The sequence below is a fragment of the Lethenteron reissneri genome, chromosome 55 (genome assembly GCF_015708825.2).
Source record: "Lethenteron reissneri isolate LAM-NWPU_2019-01 chromosome 55, ASM1570882v1, whole genome shotgun sequence".
In the NCBI taxonomy this organism is placed as follows: Eukaryota; Metazoa; Chordata; class Hyperoartia; order Petromyzontiformes; family Petromyzontidae; genus Lethenteron; species Lethenteron reissneri.
In genome coordinates this window covers 5599822-5620035 of record NC_083833.1, presented here as the reverse complement: position 1 = coordinate 5620035, position 20214 = coordinate 5599822, and the positions used below count along the sequence as shown (strand labels likewise).

Below are 20214 nucleotides of genomic sequence, written 5' to 3'. Positions count from 1 at the left end.
TTTTCAGTTACACGTACATGTTTCATCGAGGGAATGTGGAGGAATATGATTATAATAATAATAAACGTATTTACCCAGGAAAACCACACCGAGTCCGAAGACTGATTTCAAGGAGGGTCCTGCTACATTGTGATGGTTGCGTGGTTGCGTGACACCAATCCCGTCGCATGTTACTCGCTATGGGAGGAAACCGGAGAACCGGGGAGGGAGCTTGGAGACGCCGGAGGAAACCCGGACAGAGCAGGGGAAGAACATACAAACCTCCACACAGAGAGGGGCGCTCCAGGCGGGGAACCGAACCCAGGCCCCAAGCTGCCTTCGAGGCACGGGCACTACCGCTGCGCCACTTTCCGCCGCTCGAATGAGAACCACTTTGGCTCACGGACCGGCGCATCTCCGCTAACCGTGCGTACGTATGTACGTACGCACACACGTACGTAGCCAACCGTGCTTATCGGTGGTGCGTGGGAAGGGCATGGGCCTCACCGGGGTTGACTCGGCCCCTAACCATTAACCGACGTGTCCCCATCGCCGCCTGAGTGGACTTCCTCTCGCTCTTACCTCGGCTGTATGTATCGACGTTGAATTTTTTCACACCGCACGGGGTAAGGGCAACAAACTGAACACAAAAGGAGGTCCCAGAGAAACGAGTTGACCGCGCGGGCAGCAACGGCGGCAACGGCCGTCGACACGCCCCGCCCTGTTGCCTCTCTCCCGTCCACCATCGCTATCCGTTCTCTCTCTCTCGCTCCTTCCTTCCTTCGTGAGCGATTACACCCCTCAGTTGTTAGGACGTGTGCTGTCGAAGCTGGGGGGTTGTGGGAGGATGGGGGGGCGGGCAGGATAGAGAAGCGGATGATGCCCCCGGAGAGGGGGGTGGTGGGGGAAGTGGGGGGGTAGGTGGGTCGATCGATGTCTTGAAAAGGTCGTGTGCGTTGAAGACGAATAATGCAACGGTATCGATCCGAGACGGTGCCATTTGCTCCCCGCTTGCTAATTGAAGCCGCTGCGATGTGTGCAAGACGCTTAACCATCGCGAGCCAGGGCCGCGAGGACGGGCGGACAGCGTCTCAACGCTGTGTGCATCAATTAGAGAGAGAGAGAGGGACGTGGAACGACGCAGTGCCCCGATCCACACATAGGAAGGAGACGTCACGGCGATGATGCACTACTCCTCCGCTGTCTCCTGACGCGGTTACCTGGGCTTGGCCACCTGAATGTGAAATTGTCGTCGTTTGCTCGGCGTGTATACATCAACCCAGCTTATAGATACGCTCCAAGCTTGGCAGTGTCTCATTCTTCACCTGAAGACGGCTGCTTGCGTTGTAGCCGAAACGTCGTGAGAATTATTTTATTATGTTTTATTTTTATTATTTTATTACTTCCCTTCTACGTGACTTTACCGAAAGAACCAAGAAGGTGTATACGTCAGCCGTACGAAAGAAGACGAACGGAGAGAGGGAGAGAGTCGTTAAGTTTGGTCCGCGTGTTCAGGCTCACGTGGTTGTGATGTCTACATCTCCCCCGTGCTATCCACCGAACACTTCTCTTCAAGGTCTTCCATCACGGGTGTCCATCATTGCCGCCAACCCATTGCTGCAGTATCACCTAGAATGTGTATTCATAATCAACGTTTTTTTTTACGAATAATATTGGTCGCGAAAGCCTACGTGTCAAACTAGAATGTGTATGCTGAACTTCTTTCGCACTCTACGTAACCATCCGGACGTGTGTTGGGGGGGGGGCGAAGCACAGAAAACTAAACACAAAGAGCACTTGTAAATAAATGAGTTTTAAAATTCCGATGATTTCAAAGTGCATAACTCCAGTGGCTTGCTAATATCGGAAGGAAGAGCGTTCCAGACGGCCGTAGAAGCGCACCTGTATGCATGTTGAACTTCTTTCGCACCGTACGTAGCCAGCCGTGCCAATCGTAGGTGCGCAATGCGCCCGATTTTGTCAGAGCTCGGAGGCCAAGCTAAGCAGGCTTGAGCCTGGATTGCCCTTGGATGGGCGACCACCATTCACGGCTTGCGAGAGAGGGGCTGCCGGGACTCGGTGGTGGGTATCAGCGGGGCACACGCAACAAATCCATAGTTGCCCTGTACTTCTATGCTCCCGCGTCTACTCTCCCCAAACCTCCCCCACCTTCGCCAACCTTCAGTTTAACACCTACTGTAGTAGGTTTTCACAACCAATATCATCTGTAATGTAGTTTTTGTTTGGGTAATATGTGTCGTTAAACCCGCCACCACCCGATAGCCAATCAGTAGGGTTGTGTTATGTAAACAGAATGTGGCCGTATCCTTTGGGTCTTTGGGTAAAGTCACGTAGAATGGTTAAAAGAACAGAACAAAAACTACGAAGTTGCGATCGAAACGTCGTAGTTTCTGTTTTTTTCTTTGAACCTATCTACGTGACTTTACCGAAAGACCAAAAGGATATGAATTCCTGCAGTCACGAAAGCTTTAAGTCAAGAACGCGGCCAATTCGTTACAGTGTAATGGGTTCTGGAGACACTTGTAGAGGTAACTTCTTTATTACAATACAACACTCCAACAGTCCTGATACTCTGTTACAGCCTAGGTACACAGCCTAGGTACACAGCCTAGGTACACAGCCTAGATACGCTCTGGGGTCCTCCGGCTACAATTACCCTAGGGGAGGCTACCTGACCCGTCCCAGCCAAGGTGCGGGTCTGGACTCTGGCTTCCTCGGAACTCGCCCTTACAAGGACGTAGAGCCGGGAGTCCCAGAGTCCCACCACTGGCCCTCACAGCGTCCCGGCCCTTACAAGGACAAGCGGGACGAGGGAGTCCAGGGTCCTAAGCTGGCTGGCTGGCGGGTCTTGGGTCTTGAGCTGCGACTGGCCCCGATCGGCCAGGGAGCTGCCCTTTTATACCTCGTCCCCAACGAGGGGTGGGGTTGTGTGCACCCCCAGATATCCCACAGAGCACACACAGCCCCCCCGTTGGTGGCGCCAAGGGGCTTAACTGTCTGGGTTGTCTGGGATCTCAGCGCTTGGCGCCGAGGGCTTATCTGTCTAGGGTCCCAGAGCCCCCAGCAGCCCCTCTCCTCTTATGGCACTACACTAGTACAGCACACCGGCAATCCAGGCTCAGCCCTTACTGGCAAGCCTGTCGAGGTTGACTCACCCCCACGACCCGCACGGCGTGGGCACAGAGGCCGTCATCTGGCGGTGGATTTGCAAAAGGGCCGCGAAAACGTCCACGCACGCACAGAGCGCGTAATGAGTTTTTTGTACGACTATGAAATAATTTTTATAAGCGTTGCTGCGGTGATATCACTGGTCAACACACTTTTTCTGGCATAAGGTATTCCAACGGTTTTAAGGTAATTTTGGGGTGCTGATTCCAAATCTGGCATCAGTTTTTTTTGTCTATCACATCAGGTTTTTGAGATATTTAAATATTGCATTTTCAATAAAAACTGCAGAAGAAAAATATTGAATTAATGTGGATGTCTACATAAAATTATATTATAAACGCACTATCCTAAACATACAGCACCATATTTTAACACTAAATCAGTCACTGACTCGCAACAACTTGCAATCATAAATGACAGAGTGAATTTCGGGTAAAATCAATGAAAATGGGGTATGCCGATAGCATAAGAATGAGATGTGATAGAGCAAATCTGAGATCAGATTTGGAATCGGCACCCTGAAATTAGTCTAAAACAGCTGCAAAAGTCGAGGCCAGAAAAAAATGTTTTTTGTTGTTGTTGTTGAGCAGTGTATTCGGTTATTGAATTCAAGCGTCGCTTCATTCACGACGCGTTGATCGACGGCGCAGGCGGGGCTTGGCACGCTCCCTCAACGCCAGCATTTGACGCGAATCAAATTACGTGCCAGTTTTATTTCACACTTTTATTTTGCATTCCAGAAAACACGCGGTATGCCCCCCCCTGTCGGTTTCTCCCCGGCACGACAGATGGCTCCTGGTCCCGTCTTGTTAAGAGATTTTCCTAATTTGCGCGCTGTCTGTCCTAGAGACACAGGTGGGGGCCGGGTCAGGTATAATTAGCAGAGATGGCACGTTGGAAAAGAATAATAGTACATCCGAGCCAACGCTGACGGGGGGAACGCACCTCTGGTGTATGGAGCGTCTGAACGCGAGGCTGCTGCAAAGATATCGTTTGTTTGGGCACGTGTGTGTGTGATGGGCAACAGCAGTGAGGGAAAAAAATATTTGATCCCCTGCTGATTTTGTACGTTTGGCCACTGACAAAGAAATTATCAGTCTATAATTTTAATGGTAGGTTTATTTGAACAGTGAGAGACAGAATAACAACAACAAAAATCCAGAAAAACGCATGTCAAAAATTGTATAAATTGATTTGCATTTTAAAGAGGGAAATAAGTATTTGACCCCCTCTCAATCAGAAAGATTTCTGGCTCCCAGATGTCTTTTATACAGGCAACGAGCTGAGATTAGGAGCAGGGGATCAAATACTTATTCCCTCACTGTAAAGTGGCGTTGTGCGGGAAAGAGAAGAAAGACATGGCAGAGAAATGGCTTGTGCCAGAAAGATGTGTCACCACCTGAGCATATTGGCGCAAGACGGAGGAAAGTGGAAACAAAAGATGAAATTTTATATTATTAACATTCCTTCCCTTTATTAATTCTAACCTTACTCCCTCCCTTTGATACTGCTAATCCTGCATAATGCACGGGCATAATGACTTTATACCCCTCGCCAAACCTCCTACGCACTTCACAAGTAGTACTAATCGCATATCTGCATTTACCATAAATATGCTAAATTCCTATTGATATGGAAATTATTTTGTCAAGACGCTCTTCACCCCTCCATCCCAGCTTAAATAGTCGCTCCAAGCCTGGGGCGTGCCATTCAGACTGTCTTCTCGACAGACCTGTTCTCCACCTGAGGACGGCTGCTTGCGTTGTGGCCGAAACGTCGTGAGAATGATTTTATTATATTTTATTTTATTACTTTATTATTTTCCTTCTACGTGACTTTACCGAAAGAACCAAGAAGATAAATGATGAAATGTGCAGTGGGACACCTCCTGGCTATCTGCCCGTGGATCGTGATGATGATGATGATGCAGATTGTCTATCCGGGAGAGATTCGTCAAGTCTCAAGGCTCTTTTTGTTTGTTTGTTACGAAGGTTCCTTCAATTCTAGATTTGAAGTTTTTGTGACTGCAAGGATCCATACTGTTTGGTTCTTTCGGTAAAGTCACGTAGGTGAAAAAAAAAAAGAAAATATTTTTTTAAAATAAAAGATAAGAATAAAAATAAAGAATAAAAATAGAAAAAACTTAATTAAATCACGACGTTTCGGGCGCAACACAAGCGTCCGTCATCAGGTGAGGACAAAATGTAGTTATTTCTATTTTTTTTTTTCATTTTATTTATTTATTTTCACCTACGTGACTTTACCAAAAGAACAAAACAGTATGGCTCCTTCAATGCCACTGCTGGCCCTTCTACCAGCGGTGGCTCGAGCAAGCCATTGCAGGGCTGCACCTCTAACTCCTGCCTCTTCACCTCCATTGCCATGCTTGTGGGTGGCCACTGCCCCACCGCTCCACCCCTCTCTTATTTCTGCACCACGAGAGTGTCCGCTGCTACTTTTATCGCAACGTAGCAAAACATTTTCATCGAACCTTGAATCTAATAGCAACCCTGAATCGGGACAACTCGTCGAAACGCCCGGGAGAGACCGGGAATGAATCGCTCATCTTTGCCATCGTCATCATCATCATTGTCATCATCATAATCATCGTCGTCGGCCACGAGCTAGCTACTGCCGAATGAAGCCACCTGTCAAGCCACCGGCCGTCTCCCGCGATCCGGCAACGTGACAATCCACCCAGGACCTTCACGCGAGCTGCTTCCATCTCTCCCATCCCCTTCCTCGGCGCGGACTTCCTGTACGATTTTCTTGCCAGGCCATTACGGATAAGGTGCGAAGAGCCACGCAGCGTTTTGCCTCTTTACTGTTGGCTCATCTTACTCGTGGTGTCATGCCCCCCGCAGTCCCTCTCTCTGGCCGCCGCAGCTCAGGCCAGCGAACATCAATCTCGGCAGCCCGGGGCGGGCCCAGGCAACAAGACGAACGGGGAGGGCCCTTTGCTCGGACTGTCGGCAAAGCGTTGACGAGGAGCACATCCCGGTCGTCGGCGTTCACTGAGCGAGATTTGCGAGTTTCACCCCGAGGGTGTCGCGGAGGAGACATACGAACAGTGGCCCTCGACCGATTTTAAACGTCGTCACCAACGGCTCGCGACGGCGCGTTGACACTGGCGAAGGGCGCGGCGGCGGCGTCGTTGTCGTCGAGCTCGTGCGGAAGCGCGCCACCTGCGCTCGATCGCGTTGGATCGTGGCGCTGAACGCGCCCGAAGCGAGAGAGAGAGAGCGAGATAGAGCTCAAGAGAGAGAGAGCGTGCGAGAGAGAGCGAGATAGTGAGATAGAGAGTGAGAGAGCGAGAGCGCAAGAGAGAGAGTGAGAGAGAGAGGGCGAGATAGCGAGAAAGAGCAAGAGGGCTAGAAAGAGAGAGAGGTTTGTCACGAAGCCGGGCCGCTGCTGCCGCTTGGTGGAGGTTTCTGGGTACTGCATGCGTGGCGGGCACCGTCGCCAAAATGAGGGTAGTGGGCCGTGACGGCCACCTGCAAGCATCTCTCACTGTCTCTCTGTCTGTCTCGTATCTCTTACTGGCTCTCTCTCTCTTTCTCTCTGTCTGTCTCTCTCGCTGGCTCTCTCGCTGTATGTCTCGTATCTCTCACTGGCTCTCTGTCTCTCTGTTATTTGGCAGTCACCTTATTCCAGTGGTGACCACTGCACAGGGCTCATCGGTTTTTGTGTGTGTATGTCTGTCATAGGTGCTCGCTAGCAGCCCCGATAATCTGTTAATGTGACACGGGGGATCTTTTGTCTTTGTCTGTGTGTCCATCGGGTCTGTGCGGAACAAGTCCTGGGCCTCCCCTAGGTCGACTCTGGTGCGATGTGTAAACATCGCCACTCGGGAAGCAAAGGAGGTCACGAGTGTTGCTGGCCACCAACCCCCTTCGTGTGCCGTGCCGGCCTTCATAGCTGCTCGCTGACAGCGCTTGCCCCAGCAGTCTGTTAAAAGCTCTGCGGGGGGATGTTTGTGTGTGTCCATGTGTGCATATGCCTGCCGTGTGCAGCGTCTGGCGTGGCGGCGGGAGGTGACCTGATGTCCGACCTCTTTAACAAGCTCCAATTGCGTCGTAAAGGTGAGCGAGCGAGCGAGCGATGCGAGAGCTACCCTCCCCCTCTCCCGACCAATCAGCCGGCAAGCGGCTCACCGTGGCACTGGAGAAGAGCGTGATTGGGTGGCTCAGAGGGCAGAGTCCTGGGGTCAAATCCGTGCTTCTTCAGCCCACTGCACGTACTTCGACGGGGTTCTCAAGCGCCGCGAGTGAGTTGGCGATCGACCGGGACCGGTCACACCAACGCGTGCGCAAAAAAAATCCGTCGCGCCAAATTTGATGCCGAGCTCAAATGGGATCGAGTCCAGGTCTCGCCCTCACCCCCGATGAGCACGTTTGGCTACGTACGGAGCGAAAAAAGTTCAACAACCCAGCTTAAATATACGCTTCCAAGCCTGGTGGTGTTTCATTCAGATGCTGTCTTTCCGTCCAGACCTGTTCTTCACCTGCGGACGGCTGCTTGCGTTGTGGCCGACACGTCGTGAGAATTATTTTATGTTTATTTTATTTATTTTATTATTTCCCTTTCTACGTGACTTTCAGAGGTGTGGACTCGAGTCATGTGACTTGGACTCGAGTCAGACTCGAGTCATGAATTTGATGACTTCAGACTCGACTTGGACTTGCATAACAATGACTTTGTCCCACCTCTGAGGTGTGGACTCGAGTCATGTGACTTGGACTCGAGTCAGACTCGAGTCATGAATTTGATGACTTCAGACTCGACTTGGACTTGCATAACAATGACTTTGTCCCACCTCTGAGGTGTGGACTCGAGTCATGTGACTTGGACTCGAGTCAGACTCGAGTCATGAATTTGATGACTTCAGACTCGACTTGGACTTGCATAACAATGACTTTGTCCCACCTCTGGTGACTTTACCGAAAGAACCACGAAGAAAAAAGTTCAACAATTAAGACTATCAATGTTGGTTGTATCGTGCGGGTGGGAAAGTACCTCCACCCCCCCCTGCCCCTTTGTCGACCAGAGGTCAAGTTGAAAGGGGTTTCAGAGGCAGCTCTGTGGTATCCGCTTCCGTGCACCGTTCTCGTGCCGTGCAGTGATGCCCATAGCGCAATCGGGAATTAATTTGGGGGAAATGACACGGATATTTTAAAATGCCATTTTGGAGTGAACCGCTGAGGTTCCCTCACCCAACATGTTGTGGTGCTAGGGATGGATCGTAATTATACGAGACGAGAGGGGAGACGTAGGAGAGTGCGAGGAAGGGATTAGAGCGAGGTGAGAGGGGAGAGTTAAGTCGGGGCGATTCTGGAGGGGATACTGAGAACGGTGAGTGGTGCCATCTTGAACTTAATCCCAGATTGGGTTGGGAGCCAGTGGAGGGATTTGAGTTTCGGTGTGATGTGTGATCTCATAGTGGTCATCTGTGGAAAAAAAAAGCTTCATAGCTCATCAGATGCCTCCAGTCGAAGTCAAGATTCTGATTCTGATACCGCGCTGAACGCGCGCAATTGCCGAAAGATGCAGCCGCGACAAACTCTCACGATAATTGTTTTTTTTACCCTTCTATCTGGCAACAAAACTGACACCTTTTTTTACAAGGAGTCATGTTTACATAGACCACAATACCTGCAGTCATAATGCAAACAAAAAACACAACTCTGATAATGTATGCACTGTCCTTGAAGTTGATTGGTCCACACCCGAGACAGCTTTCCTTAGAGCCTAGTCTCGCATGGGTTGGACCAGATGACGCCAAAAGGCGCACAACTCAAAGACAATGCACCATCAGAGTATGAGAGCTCGGGGTAAGCATTTACACCATTGGAACCTCATTTGCCAGTAAAAAAATATGATAATTGTTTTTTTACCCTTCTATCTGGCAACAAAACTGACACCTTTTTTACAAGGAGTCATGTTTACATAGACCACAATACCTGCAGTCATAATGCAAACAAAAAACACAACTCTGATAATGTATGCACTGTCCTTGAAGTTGATTGGTCCACACCCGAGACAGCTTTCCTTAGAGCCTAGTCTCGCATGGGTTGGACCAGATGACGCCAAAAGGCGCACAACTCAAAGACAATGCACCATCAGAGTATGAGAGCTCGGGGTAAGCATTTACACCATTGGAACCTCATTTGCCAGTAAAAAATATGATAATTGCTTTTTTACCCTTCTATCTGGCAACAAAACTGACACCTTTTTACAAGGAGTCATGTTACATAGACCAAATACCTGCAGTCATAATGCAAACAAAAAACACAACTCTGATAATGTATGCACTGTCCTTGAAGTTGATTGGTCCACACCCGAGACAGCTTTCCTTAGAGCCTAGTCTCACATGGTGTTGGACCAGATGACGATTGCAAACGTCCCAACGTGTGCCCCCCATTCACCCTTTCCCGTTCCGAGAAGTCTGCAAGTCGTCGCAGGGTGTCGGTGTCGCCGTTCGCCTCCTGAACCTCGGCACGAGCGAGCCGCATGGTGTTAATTTTATTTTGAGAGGCGTAGTGGCGGCGCCGTCGTTTCCGAAGACATTGTTATTCACCGCAGAGAACTCTAGCGACACGACCGCAGCGACGACAGCCGGCGCCAAACTGTGCCACGTGTCCTCCTCACGTATGGCCCATGAAGCTCTTCTTCACAGAGGTCCAGATCAGCTCAAACCTGACCCTGCGCGGAAGTCGTAATAAAAAATTCAGAACACGAACGCCAACGCGAAGAAAAAAAAAACACGGCCACGCTAAGGAAAAAGAACACATTACCGTAATGGGATTTCTCAAAATTTGCCGTGCATGACTCAATTTAGAAACACGGAGATGATCGTTATTTGTTTTAAAACCCAATTCCCCGGTGACTACGCGCGCGCCATTACAATCGCGGCTGCCACCCTGTGTAACGATGCCGAAGTGTTAACCACCTCGCCTGGTGTACAGGAGGCCATGGGTTCGATCCCGACCCCGACGCCTGCTGTACATTGGTGTTGGCATGTTCTCCCTGTGGTCGCGTGGATTTTTCTCCGGGTCCTCTGGTTTTTTTCCTCCGCATTTTGAAACATGCCTTAGAGCAGGGGTCCCCAACCCCCGGTTGTTAGGAACCGGGCCGCACAACAGTAGGGGAGCGGTGAGTCCGTGCGTGGCCCGCCCCCATTATTTTATTATTTACCACTTCCGTCCGCGCTTCTTCCCGCACTGCGCACTTGTCACAGTCCAGTCACAGTGTTGGTAATGCCACAAGCTGTGAGCCCTAGCCAAAATGAGTAAAAAACAAACGTCGCTGTGACCCAATGATGACCCCCCCCACCTCCCGGTCCGTGAAAAAATTGTCTTCCACGAAACCGGTCTCTGGTGCCAAAAAGGTTGGGGACCACTGGCTTAGAGTATGTCTTTGTGAAAATGGGCCTCCCCTAGGTCGACTCCCGCTCAAATGAGCACCTGGTGCGGCGTGTAGTAAACATCGCCACTTGGGGAGGCAAAGGCTGCCGGACGTGGTGCTGGCCACCCACCCCGTCTTGTGCCATCGCAGCCTTCAGAGGCGTTCACAAACAGCCCGATAAAGCTTGTCAGGAGCTACATGGGGGGGGGGGATCTTTTTCACTTTGCGTGTGAAAATGAACGCACTTGTTAGATTGACTCCCCCCCTGCACTTTCACGCGCGATATTGGGAAGCCACCGAGAGCGCTGTGCGCTTTTCAAATCGAGATTGAAAACTCATTTCTTACCAACTGCTCTTTGTGTTAGTTTGTTGTCCTTCCCCCGCACCTTGGATTAGCACGGCTGGCTACGTACCGCGCCAAAGAACTTCTACGTACGTACGCACGCCGCCTCTTCCAGTGCGTATTTTGTCGTTGGGATCCATGCGCTTGAGGTGCGAGCGGTCGGGAATGAGCGAACCAATCCGCCGGCATGGGGGCACCCAGAGCCCAGAGCAATCCCATCTAAATAACCTCCTCCTCCTCCTCCTCGTTTTGTAAAATCCAATTGAATCTCGCATTATAATTTTATCGTCGGCACTCCGCCACGCCGTTACGGACTAATCCGCGCGCTTACATAACGGCCACTCGGCACGCTCCGTCGCCTCCGCTCGCCGCTTTCTTATTCCCCGGCGGTGACGGCGGTGACGGCGGTGACGGTGGTGACGGCAAAAACTTTCCAGCGCGCTCGCTCACACCTCATGTTTTATTCACGAGCCCCGGTCACCCACAATTCCCCACCCACCGAACCACCCACCGAACCACCCATCCACCACCCACCGAACCACCCACCCACCACCCACCGAACCACCCACCGAACCACCCATCCACCACCCACCGAACCACCCACCCACCACCCACCCACCACACCACCCACCACCCACCGAACCACCCCCCACCACCCACCGAACCACCCACCCACCACCGAACCACCCACCCACCACCCACCGAACCACCCGCCCACCACCCCCCGAACCACCCACCCACCGAACCACCCCACCCACCACCCACCGAACCACCCCGCCCACCACCCACCGAATCACCACCCACCACCCACAGAACCACCCGCCCACCACCCACCGAATCACCCACCCACCACCCACCGAACCACCCACCCACCACCCACCGAACCACCCACCCACCACCCACCGACCCACCCACCACCCCACCGACCCACCCCCCCACCACCGAACCACCACCCACCACCGAACCACCCCCCACCACCCACCGAACCACCCGCCCACCACCCACCGAACCACCCACCCACCACCCACCGAACCACCCGCCCACCACCACCGATTCACCCACCCACCACCCACCGAACCAACCCGCCCACCACCCACCGAATCACCCACCCCACCCACCCACCGAACCACCCACCCACCACCCACCGAACCCCCCAGCCACCACCGAACCACCCACACACCACCCACCGAACCACCACCCACCCCCCACCGAATCACCCACCCACCACCCACCGAACCACCCGCCCACCACCGAATCACCCACCCACCACCCACCGAACCACCCGCCCACCACCCACCGAACCACCCGCCCACCACCCACCGAACCACCCACCCACCACCGAATCACCCACCCACCACCCACCGAACCACCCACCCACCACCGAATCACCCACCCACACCCACCGAACCACCCGCCCACCACCCACCGAACCACCCGCCCACCACCCACCGAACCACCCACCACCCACCGAACCACCCACCCACCACCGAATCACCCACCCACCACCCACCGAACCACCCGCCCACCACCCACCGAACCACCCACCCACCACTCGCCGAACCACCCGCCCACCACCCACCGAATCACCCACCCACCACCCACCGAACCACCCACCCACCACCCACGGAACCACCCACCCACCACTCGCCGAACCACCCACCCACCACTCGCCGAACCACCCACCCACCACTCGCCGAACCACCCACCCACCACCCACAGAACCACCCACCGAACCACCCACCCACCGAACCACCCACCCCCCCACTTTTGCGCCAGTCCTTGTGGAGGGCGAAGCGCCTTTTCGCGCGGCAGATTGGGAACGGGACGTGGCGGTGATGCGGCTGTCTCCGTTTCGGTTTTCGGGTGGGTTGGGGGGGGTGGACGTGCGACGCCGTCGTAATTGCAACGCCGTCGTGAAGCGCTTTGAAATTGCGCGCCATGTAAGCCCGCAAACCCGCGCGGTTTACCGCGAGGGTACACCGGATGACTTGAGGTTGTTCCTCCCGGGGGCAGCGTAGCGCAGTGTAGTGCAGCGTAGTGCAGCGTAGTGCAGCGTAGTGCAGCGTAGTGCAGTGTCCGGTGCGAGGCCTGCGTCATGCTAGCCGCTCTGTTTGTCGTCCCCTTTCCTACGCACCCTCCTCCCGTGATCCCCACTGATCTTCCCTGCTGCCCCCCCCACCCACCCCTCCCCGTCTTCTGCCCCAACTCCTCTCATTTGTCGCGCTCTTACGATCCCCTTGACCACCGAGTGCACCGTGGTCGTTCGCCTGCGACGCTCTCGACCCTCTCCCCGTCTGCCCCGCACCACTTCTACCCGTGCCGATCTTCGTCTAAACAGCCTACTTGCTGGGCTGTGCAGCGACACCCATTGTTATACCGTACCTCGACGGCCACCGTGACTACGAGCAGCGGATCGTCACCGGGCCGCGACACGCCGTTGTTCGAGCGAGCGGGGCGGAGGAGCAGGCTCCGTCGGCCCCCTGAACTCACGTGCCCCTCTGCCCCCGTGCCCTCTCCCCCCGGGCCCCTCCCCCCATGCCCCTCCCCCCCGTGACCCCTCCCCCCCGTGCCCTCTCCCCCCGTGCCCTCTCCCCCCGTGCCCTCCCCCCGTGCAGGCATCTCGGGCTCCAAGGCGAGTGGCGGGGATGCCTCGACGGCCGCGGGGTCGTCGTCGTCGTCGTCCGGGGCATTTGCCCGCATGGCCGACGCCATCCCGCCCCCTCCGGCCGTCGCGGGGGGGAGCGGCAGTCCCGGAGGCGGCGGTGGCGGCGAGGAGGACTGGGCTGACTGAGACTGCACCCCCCTGCACCACCCACACCCCCCCCCCCCCACACCGGGATCTTACCGGGTGATGGGCGGCACGCCGGATAATCCCGCCACCTTCGCACCCCCCCACGTTGCCGCGGCGTATCCAATCGAACGGGAGGAGGAGGGGGGGGCGGCGAAAGCTTTGTCGGCTCGCGACGGCCAAACATTAAAAGTGGAGGAGCACTTTCCGCGCGCAGGTGGGCCCCCGAGCGGGAAATCCGCCGGGCTGCTCATTGATTTCCGATGCCTGTGAGGGCGCCGCTTAGTTTCGGGGGTGGGGGGGGGGGGTGTGATATGCACCTCTGCCGCTCGTCTCCGCGCGAGGCTTTTGAAGCTGCTGTTCTCGCCCCCCGGTGTCGCGGAGAACGATTGGATGCTGTGGTGCGCAGAGTTCCTGCGGACGGCGTAGATCCCGCAGCCGTGCTTCCTGCGCAGTCCTTACGTTTAAAGCACCCAATTGGCACTGCCCGCCTCGACAAAGCCGCGTTCGTGCCGACATCATCATCGGCATCATCGACATATTCTTGGGTTTTTTCGGTTAAGTCACGTAGGTAAAAATTTAAAATCAAAATTAATAAAAGTAAAATAAAATAAAAATCACGACGTTTCGGAGGCAACACAAGCTTCCGTCTTCAGGTGGAAGCTTGTGTTGCCTCCGAAACGTGATTTTTATTTTATTTTACTTTTATTAATTTTAATTTTTACCTACGTGACTTTACCGAAAAAACCTAAGAATATGAATCCTTGCAGTCACGAAAGCTTCAAATCAAGCATCATCAACGTCATCGTCGTCATCATCACTGTGAGCCAATGTATATCCACTGCTAGATGAAGGCCACTCTTCTCGACCATGCCCACAGCTTCATCAGTAGGTCGATGCGATATCTCTTGATTTGCGTTCGATACCTGATCCGTGTTTCTTTTTTCTCATTTTCGCCACCCGGCATAAATGCGGGCGACCGTCTCCCGCGATTTGCGCATGATTTAGCTCGTGTTCCATCCATCTCTCTTGTCATCGTCGGTGTTTCTTGATCTACGCCATGGCTGAAAATGTGGACTGATTTAAACGGTGGATTCTCGAGGAAGATTCATGATCCTTTTCATTACCTAATTCAGTTTGCCTATTGCACTGCAGCCGACTTTTAGTCGCTGGGTTATTTGATAATCTGGTTCTGATCCGCCTTCAACTAATTGCCCTAAGGATTCAAATGTCGCCTCCGATGAGGCGGGGCCGGGCGACTCGGAGCTCGGACCAACTCATCTGGCACAGCTGCGATCCTGGCTTCGAATCCAGGGTTCACCACTGGTTGATCGTCTTAGCCCATTCACCAATGACTGCAGAACGCAAAGAAAAACCCCAACACATTAAATTTTGATTTAAAGCTTTCGTGACTGCAGGGATTCATCTTTTTGGTTCTTTCGGTAAAGTCACGTAGAATTGAAATAATAAAAAAAAAATGTATCAAACTTAATTTGGAGCTTTCGTGACTGCAGGAATTATTCTTTGGTTATTTCGGTAAAGTTACGTATAAAGATTAATTTAATTTATTATTTATCTTTATACTTGACTTTACCGAAAGAACCAAAGAAAAAAATGTATTTTATTATTTCCATTCTACGTGACTTTACCGAAAGAACCAAGAAGACATTACATTTTTGTTCTGCATTTAATTGGTCTGCATTTCCAGCTCTTAAGAATTAAATACATAATACATCGGTTTTGTTGCGATGCGACCGACCGCACTTTCTGTTGCAGGGCGGCGGGAAAGTACTGCCCCCTGATGGGATGTCAGGAGTTGTTCCCGGATAGAACCGCCGAAAGCACAATCGGGATAAAATTGGGATGAAGTACAAAAAATATAAATCATTACGCGGGTGCTCGGTAAATTTTCCTTTGCAAATTTATTCGCGAACGCACACGCCTCGATCAGCACCGTTGGTTACGTGCGACACTCAAGAAGTCCAACGTGCATACGTAACGTGTTGTGTTTTGTTCTTCATATGCAAATATACCGGTCAACGCGGCCCGAGCAAGCTGCCATACAGGGGCTACGGCTGTCACTCGTCCGCGCATTCACACACGGACACACACAAAGACAAAGATCTCCTGTATAGCCTTAACAGACTGTTGGGGCAAGTGCTGTTAGCGAGCACCTATGAAGGCCGGCACGGCACACGAGGGGGTGGGTGGCCAACACAACGCCTGACCGTCCTTTGTCTCCCTGGCGGCGATGTTAACACACCGCACCAGATACTCATTTGAGGCCGAGTCGACCTAGGGGAGACCTAGGACCGGTTCAGATAATCGCCACGGGTGTTGGCCGTGAGCGGGAATCGAACTCGTGCCGCCGGGTTCGTAGCTTAGCGCTAACTGCAACACTGCCGATGATTGGCACACGCACGCGCACCCACTCACAAGTGCGCGGACGGCGAGTTTCACCAGCGATCGTTACCAGCGATCGTCACCAGCACCATGATGTACTCGAACGCGATCGCAGCCGCCCAATCGCCACGTTCGGACCTTCGCTGTAATTATCGAGCAATAAACGCACGTTGTGACCAACTTAATGCGCGTTAACGATTTGGAACGCCGCGCGCGTTACACGGTTTGTAAATCGTTGCTTTTATTCGTTTACGAAGGGAGGAGTGCCCCGAATTGCGGGCGCGTTCGTGCGCGAACGCCCTTTGCGATTGCCGCAACGTAAACCATCCCTGTTAGAGGTGTTGCAAGGCCTCTTACGTGCAAGTTAGAAATTAGCGGAATAAAAGCGTTACCGGAGGGACCGACCGCTCGTAGTCCATTCGACGTACGCCGACCTTGCCTGGAACTTTACCCCGCTTTTGCTTGGCCGTGCGTTTGCCGAGGACCACCGGGGGTGGGTTTGCGTGGCTCAAGCTTGAAATGCCAACCGCAGTGAATGGGGTTCGCATCTTCCACGTCAACTCGAAATTGAAGGGTTGACTTGCAATGGGGGGGGGGGGGGAGGGTGGCGTAACTTTGCAGGTAACGGATTTTCACTGTGACGTAGCCAAAATTGTGGGAGCCTTGTTAATCCAATGTCACGTTTCGATTGCGGGCATCCTTGAAAATCTCCAGACGCAAACTTTCGTAGACCTCAATTCAAAAGCGATTTTTTTTCTATCCCCACCCGTGGCTTTTAAATTAATAATACATTCCGATGTCATCCTTTGTATCCAGCACCCTTGAACATCTAAAAATTATCAAAAATAATGAAAATGTTAAGGTTGTAAGTTTTCTTTTTACACGAAATATGTTATTGAGATTTTTCGGGGGGGGGGGCGGAGGGGGGGAGTAAAACCAAACCGTTTTACTTTTTAAATCCTTTATATTAAGTTCACTTGCTTGCTTGCTTGCGCGCTTACGACCGTGCAAATCTTTCGGTCGTTTTTTAACCCACTTCCCGTGATCCAATCGAGCTGACATTTTTGCACACAGACTCGTTGTGCGTGACAATTTATTTTCGTGAAAAAAAGATTTCCAAAATTTTCCACTTTTTAGGAATTTTTTTTCATATTTAATTTAAAATACCAATGTGATAAAAATGAAACTCTTACTCAAGAAAAACAGAAATGAATAATAAAATAAAACCGATGCCACGCATATAAAGGATTTATAGTGAAAAACTTTGTTTTTACGGGTTAATTTTTTGTATTTGAAAACTTGATGTCATATATTGATTCAAACCCTTCAAGACCTTCATATTAAAAACGTCTCCATGCCACGATTCTAACTCAAGTCCCCAGTCGACAATTCAGTTTTTAATTTGTCAGGCGCATGAACGTAGACCCGACTGCATTCACACACAGCTTCACTTCTCCATGCCTTACAGACAGACCAATATTAAACTCAACTAAAACTATGTTTAAAACTATGTTCTAATAATTGTGTTTTTTTACTCTTCTATCTGGCAACAAAACTTAACACCTTTTTTCACAAGGAGTCATGTTTGCATAGACCACAATACCTGCAGCCATAATGCAAACAAAAAACATAACTCTGATAATGTATGCACTGTCCTTGAAGTTGATTGGTCCACACCCGAGACAGCTTTCCTTAGAGCCTAGTCTCACATGGGTTGGACCAGATAACGCTTTTTGGCTGCAGGTATTGTGGTCTATGCAAACATGACTCCTTGTAAAAAAAAGGTGTCAGTTTTGTTGCCAGATAGAAGGGTATAAAAACAATTATATATTTTTACTGGCAAATGAGATTCCAATGGTGTAAACTATGTTCTATTTTACCAGTTAAGCCCCCCCCCTCCACACGAGCTACGTGGTTTTTTTTCAGAAGCGACCTGGCCGTCGCAAATGAGAACTCCACCAAGTGGCTTATCGCGTGGGAAATCACCGCAGACAAATACAACTCAACGCGTGTAGATTCTCAACGTGGAGGGAGGGGAAAAAAAAACTCGGAGGATCCGGAGAAACGTCCACACGACCCCGGAGACAACACAACCAACTCCAAATATACAGCAGCAGCAGGCGTCAGGGTGGAGATCGAACCCACGACCTCCTGTAGACCAGGCGAGGGAGTTAACAGCTCACCACATCAGTCAGGCACCATCCACTATGTATCGGGAGGAGGTGGGTGGGAGTTACGTTCGAGCTTAACACACGATGTGCCACAATTCTAAACCCAGGACTGCTTCCGCAGCGCATTGACGTAAATAAAAAAACAATCTACGGCATTGCAGGCAGACTGGTAAGCAGCAGAATTAACCCGACTTCTACCAACACCCCGTGTAGCACATTGTCCTGCGGAGGGAGCTGGTAGGAACGTTGGGTTGCTGGGTCAATGGCCAGGGTCAACGGCGGCGTGGTGTATTCCGCAAATATGCCCGACTGTGAGGGCGGGCACAAGCCGGCGTGAGTAGGTTAAACGTTGAGTTTTATAAGGGCACCACGGGGTGACCAGCCCCTCTCCACCCAGCCCCACCCAGCCCCTCCCAACCCAGCCCCTCCCCACCCAGCCCCCTCCCCACCCAGCCCCTCCCCAACCTCCCCACCCAGCCCCTCCCCACCCTCCCCACCCAGGCCCCTCCCCACTCAGCCCCTTCCCACCCAGCCCCTCCCTCCCCACCCAGCCCCTCCCTGCACGACGGACACAATAATCCCCTGTGGGCTGGTGGAACCAGGAGGTCCTACCGAGTAAATTCCTGTATATGGGTGGAGCGGTGCCAGAGTGATAAGCGCACTGCACCATTAATGGGAAAAACCCCGAGTTCGATTCCAGGCCACGTCTAAAGTTGGTACCGATATCCGAACCACTCCTGGCCCCGGTCCTGGGCCAGCTCCTGCGACCCTCACCGACGGTGTGTGGTGAAGTTACGTTGAAACAGCTCCCGCCACCGACACGGCGTGCAGAGGCAATCATCCAGCAGTGGATTTGACGAACGGACGCTTGTAAAACGCCCGTTAGATTCGGTGTGAATGTTTGTCCCACGCTGTGTTATTATCTTGACTGTGTTCGACCCACTGTGGCTAGCAACGCACGGCCAGGTTATGGATTGTTGTGTGACAGTAATTTCGTGAAGCAAGCGCAGCAAAACGTTTATCTTCTTGGTTCTTTCGGTAAAGTCACGTAGAAGGGAAATAATAAAAAATAATTCTCACGACGTTTCGGCCACAACGCAAGCAGCCGTCCTCAGGTGAAGAACAGGTCTGTCGAGTAGACAGAGTCTGAATGACTCTGTCGTGAGAATTATTTTATTATGTTTTATTTTTATTATTTCCATTCTACGTGACTTTACCGAAAGAACCAAGAAGATTAATCCCTGCAGTCACGAAAGCTTTAAATCGAAAAGCAGAACGTTTGCTTACGCATACCGCCGATGATTGGCGTGCTGCTGCTGCTGGCTTGGGGTAACGGTCAGCACCACACTGGACTTGCAATCCAAGAGGGTCATCAGTTCGACTCTACCCATCTCTCGGCGCGGAAGTTGAGAAACTTCGGCAGTTTTATTAACTCGGCGAACCGCTACACTACCGCTCCCCCCATTCGAGTAATTATTAAATGTCAAGCCCTTAGCGTCTCTTACAAATGTCAATACACGCGCTAAATATTTGAACATTATTTGCATCGCACACTTCGTCCGGCCGTCAGGCCAGTGGCGAGTGCTTGCAAACATTCTGTTGCTTCTTAAGCCGAGATAATCAATTGTTGTTTAGTTTTATATCTCGGGGTTTGATCAGTGCCGGTTCAGCTAGTGCGGGGCCTGTCGCATATGTTATAAAGAGGCCCTACATTAAAAATCTAAAATAAATATTAAAACACATTTTTTACTTGCATAGTAAAGTAATTGTATTTTTTTATTTGCTATACAGCCAGATAATGACAAATCGATAACCTTAAACACCCAGTCGTTCATAAAAGTCGAAGGCAATATAGTACTATAGTAATCGAGCAAGTGCAGAATCACTGAACTGGAATTAATAGGTTTTTTTCGGTAAAGTCACGTAGGTAAAAAAAA

The 20214-nt window shown here is 51.8% G+C and overlaps 1 protein-coding gene across 1 annotated transcript in view; it reads left to right on the top strand.

Annotated features, from left to right (window-relative positions):
- The window catches only part of LOC133356779 (WASH complex subunit 1-like), a 111340-nt gene extending 97489 nt beyond the window's left edge, over positions 1-13851 (top strand). Inside the window, exons 10-11 of the mRNA XM_061574447.1 lie at positions 7182-7250; positions 13531-13851. Of these exons, the coding sequence (XP_061430431.1) occupies positions 7182-7250; positions 13531-13706 (245 nt within the window). The 3' untranslated portion in view covers positions 13707-13851. The remainder of the gene's footprint in view (positions 1-7181; positions 7251-13530) is intronic.
- The last annotated feature ends 6363 nt before the right edge of the window (positions 13852-20214 follow it).